A 1511-nucleotide genomic window follows, 5' to 3' on the forward strand; every position below is an offset into this window, starting at 1 on the left:
TCATACCTTAAATAGTGCACTAAAGCTGTCCAAGTTCATTTTACAGACTATATTAGAAATATATAAACTTTTTAAAAGCAAATGCCAATATTTTTTGTTTCATAATTATTAATTTTTACTTTGAATTTTTTAAATTTTTTTCAAACTACGTTTTTCTTTTTATCCAGGTGCAACATTATATACTTGTGGTGCAGGCACAAGATAATGGACATCCCAGTCTCTCCACCACATTGACTGTGTATTGCAATGTGTTGGATTTGAATGATAATGCGCCCATATTTGATCCGATGAGCTACTCGAATGAGATCTATGAAAATATATCGATTGGCACACCGATTGTAACGGTTACTGCGACAGATATTGACTCAGGTAAGCAAAAAAAAAGAAACAAAAAGTAATATATTTGAAAACAACAAATTTGACGATTGCAACCGAGAATTCACCGAGAAAGTAACAATTTTTCCAAATGCAACAACACACTGGGAAAGCTATAAATAACACAGACGATAAATATTATATTAATAGTTGAACTCTGGTGTTTAAATTTTTGACAACGAACGCCTAACTGGTGTGGTGTTGAGTTTTTCCACTTCGACAAAAATCATATATGTGCACTTCTGCGATTAATGTAGCTCTTTAGTGCTCCTCAAATAGTTAAGCTCAGCCGCTATTTGCAAGTATCCGGAAAAATCATGTGTTTGCGCTCGCTTTATGGCACCCACTCGTTGGCTCTGCGCAGYCGCTGKCTTTCTAGYCTTTTATTACACTACACAGCGAACTTGCCACACTTAGCAACATGAAAAATTACTTTGCAATTGCTGGCACATTAAAAACGTTCTTCACCTATTGACCCACTAAACGGCGGTGCTTAAATGTTTCCGACTTTCTGTGTTTCCGAGTTGCCATTTATGCTCGTAGTAAAAATAAATATCATTATAGCTCCTAACCGCTAACATCTAACCGGCATAAGCCGAAACTACCGTGTCAAAAACTGTGCAACACAAAAATAAAAATAAACGTAAAAAGCGGCAGTAAAACGGCAGCAGCGCAACAAAAAGTGCGCAGAAAAATGAGCATCTCACGATTTATGACTGACACCTTTCCACGGCTTCTGTTTGCGCCTTCATATGTGTGTGTGTCTAACTTGGTTTGAGTCAGCGTCACAGCCTTCATTAGCTTCTTTGCTATTCCAGCTTTTCGCCATTTTTATTTATTGTGCCAAATTGCGCTAGGAATATCGACGGCGTTGGTGGCAACAGGATTAACATCACTAATGGTTGAAAATGAAACCAAATCAACGGTACAATTGAAGTTGGAATAACAATTTTCCAAGGTGTGGCCGAAAACCGCACACATTTTTATGTGTTTCTATTATTTTTTTGTTAACTGAAAATAGAATTCGAAGCTATTTTCACCAGTTTAGCTTTGGTACTGGGTGTTCCAATTGGTAGAATATTATTTTAAATAAATTTGAAAGAGGGGGGGTTTCAGTCGGTAGTATATGTTTTAAT

General features: G+C 36.6%; 1 protein-coding gene across 1 annotated transcript in view; it reads left to right on the forward strand.

Annotated features, from left to right (window-relative positions):
• Nucleotides 1-1511, forward strand: part of LOC108966623 (cadherin-related tumor suppressor) — a gene marked incomplete in the record, with an annotated part of 299387 nt that overhangs the window by 246127 nt on the left and 51749 nt on the right. Inside the window, 1 exon segment of the mRNA XM_018929619.1 lies at nt 168-369. Coding sequence (XP_018785164.1) covers nt 168-369 — 202 coding nt within the window.

This window comes from Bactrocera latifrons, unplaced genomic scaffold (assembly GCF_001853355.1).
Source record: "Bactrocera latifrons isolate USDA-ARS-PBARC rearing strain unplaced genomic scaffold, ASM185335v1 scaffold_167, whole genome shotgun sequence".
In the NCBI taxonomy this organism is placed as follows: domain Eukaryota; kingdom Metazoa; phylum Arthropoda; class Insecta; order Diptera; family Tephritidae; genus Bactrocera; species Bactrocera latifrons.